Raw genomic sequence first — 2497 nt, forward strand, 5'->3', positions numbered from 1 at the left:
TTGCCTTGTCATAGGTTCTAGGGTCTACCTAGGTTTATCTTGTATTGTTAATTGAATTATTGTGATGAATCATCACATTTAATGTCCACAATTTGTTACCATTAACTGATATTATGAAATATTAAAAAAGTAAAAGTCTTAGTCATGAATATCAGTAGAAATGAAAGTTCGGATTAGGGGTTTCAAACATTCATCATTGGATGCCATAAAATGTCGTGGAATCATGTGAAGATATAGAACAATAAAATTACAAAAACTTATTTGAAGGTGAAATTCTAGGTTTTAGGTTCTTAATTTCACCTGGAACTTGGAATCTATCCATTGCATATTTTAGAACTTGGAACCGAACTACTTCTCATCAGTTTGGTTCTTAGGTTCCCAATTTTATTTCGGAATCATACTCACCCTTAATAAAATGGCGGTGTTTCTAGAACCAAAGTAGTTATTTTGCATCGTAAAAGCATGCAACGCGCGAGAAAAACGTGGGTCAAAATGAGAACAAGATGCATTATTTTAGGGCCAGTTGCCAAACGCATCACCACTCAAATTCACTAGTACATTAGATTTTGTGGTCTCCATAACGTCGTTCAAGTGTCGCTATCAAGAGACGCAAGCATTTCTTCGATCCAACTCTAATAAGTGGAATCCAATTCATGAAGACCCATTGAAGAACATCTTCAAGTTATAGGGCCCGACGACACGGGCCGGCCCGTTCCAGAGCAAACTGGCCAGTTGCCTATTAGCGCTCTCGGTCGGACGACCAGGATCGAACCACACGAACTCGCTCGGGTGGCCGCACAGATTGTACTTCGCCGTCCCGTTCTTGCCGCATCCACAAATGAAGTTCCCGTTGTACGGCCCGCTCCCGCAGCACGCGCTTTTCCATTACTTGAATCCTACCGCCAATAACAAGAACGCCGCAAGAAATTAAGACCGACCTAGAAAATGGCACGATCAAGAAAATTGTGCTACGTTGATGATGGAAGTGAAGATTTCAAAAGGGTGGACGGCGATTTACCGAATTTCGAGCTGCACAGAGTTCGCAGAGTGACGGAGGTGTAGTGGTCGAAGAGCGCGTGCGAGAATCCGGCGTGCTGATAGGCCAGCTTCCTCAGCAGCCTTGACAGAGCGATGTTGTGCATCTTTGCTAGCACGGACGGGTCGTGAAGGCAGCCGTCGATCCCCGAGGATGCTTGGGTGGCAAGCATGCACCCGATCGGCCCGACTTTCTGGAAAGCAAACTTCCTCCCTCCCTAGTGAATATACTTCCTGCATTAATAATTTGTTTCATGGGACGAAATGGGTCAGCGTTTCGAGTTAGTCGCCCGATCTGTGTACTTTAAGAGAACTTGGTATAGCAGAGTCGGAGCACCCTACTTTAATCACAGTGGTGAAATTGCCCACCACCATTGTCATGAATGTCATCTTGTAAGCAGCAGTGAGGACAGATAATTTGGGGTCGGTTTTGAGGACCATGTAGTCGTTGCCTCCCATGCTGAACAAGTAGACCGCATTCGACCGCAACTTTTGCCCATCCTCATCGCCGAGCTGTTGCCTCAGCCGCTTCGCCACCTCCTTGAAATAGCTCAGTTGTAGCTTCAGGTGTATCTGTTTCCCATCAATGAATCAGAACTAATTCCACCTCGTTTCCGACTGGCCAAGTGATTTCAACATTGTTTGTTTCAATTGTGAATTCTCACTCAGTTGATCAAATAAAACATTCTTGTTTCCTCCCCCTGATTTAGCAGATATTCTGGTTTTAAGAGCTAAGGTTGCTTCATGAACAGACCGTCTAAATCATCCATTACCGGATACAAACAGACACATAAAGGAAGTGCCAAATGGATCTTCAATGGTGAGCTTCTAACTCCGTTAGGCATAAAATTCATTGACACAACCTAGACATCAGTACCAAGCGGGATAACTCTGTTTTTTTTTTTTTTTTTTTTTTTGATATTGCAAGCAGGACAATTCTACTGCATTCAATGATGTGTTGAAGTATGCTATGAATTTCCTGACGTAAGTCAGGTTCAAACTGTTATTCTCCAAGTAGCATAGCAGATTCAGACTCCACTTAAGCTTCAAGCATCAAAATTTGCTGAAACTCTGAAAACTAGCATACTAGGAACCTTCTCTCAAGAGACTGTGAATCTTACTGTCCCAGGATGAGTCTCTGGGATGACGCCTGCTCCGGCCTATGCAAAATTGACCCTGTTGGTGTAGTTACTGAATCCGGGCTCCAATTATGGTCCAATCAACGGCAGCTTTGCATATTCAACTGCATCGAAACAAAGATGAATCCAACATAAGACGTCTGCTTGTCGAGGAGGTACATTATGTATCTAGTACACTGAACTTTCTGGTACACTGAAAGAAGATTCATTTCTGGGACATTGTTTTACCAATGAAGTCGGGGACAATTCGGCCATCACAAACTCATCCCGTCAGGTGCTTGAAGAAGGTCTCTCTGTAATGGAAGTAGTTTGTCTATCCAATG

The 2497-nt window shown here is 43.4% G+C and overlaps 1 protein-coding gene across 1 annotated transcript; it reads right to left on the reverse strand.

The window, feature by feature from the left end:
• Positions 1 to 651: 651 nt before the first annotated feature.
• LOC120288523 (GDSL esterase/lipase 1-like) lies at positions 652 to 1889 on the reverse strand. The gene is made up of 4 exons (XM_039302562.1): positions 1809 to 1889; positions 1339 to 1608; positions 973 to 1253; positions 652 to 877 (listed from the first exon to the last, which is right to left on the reverse strand). Exons 1-4 carry the CDS (start codon positions 1887 to 1889, stop codon positions 652 to 654), a joined length of 858 nt encoding a protein of 285 aa, XP_039158496.1.
• Positions 1890 to 2497: the final 608 nt, after the last annotated feature.

This window comes from Eucalyptus grandis, chromosome 9 (assembly GCF_016545825.1).
Source record: "Eucalyptus grandis isolate ANBG69807.140 chromosome 9, ASM1654582v1, whole genome shotgun sequence".
NCBI classification, from domain to species: domain Eukaryota; kingdom Viridiplantae; phylum Streptophyta; class Magnoliopsida; order Myrtales; family Myrtaceae; genus Eucalyptus; species Eucalyptus grandis.

Coding starts and splice junctions, on each gene's coding strand:
- LOC120288523 (XM_039302562.1), bottom strand. CDS start 1,889: ATGAATTTTATGCCTAACGGAGTTAGAAGCTCACCATTGAAGATCCAT. Junction 1,609..1,808: donor TATGTGTCTGTTTGTATCCG/GTAATGGATGAT, acceptor GATGGGAAACAG/ATACACCTGAAGCTACAACT. Junction 878..972: donor TCTTCACTTCCATCATCAAC/GTAGCACAATTT, acceptor GTAATGGAAAAG/CGCGTGCTGCGGGAGCGGGC.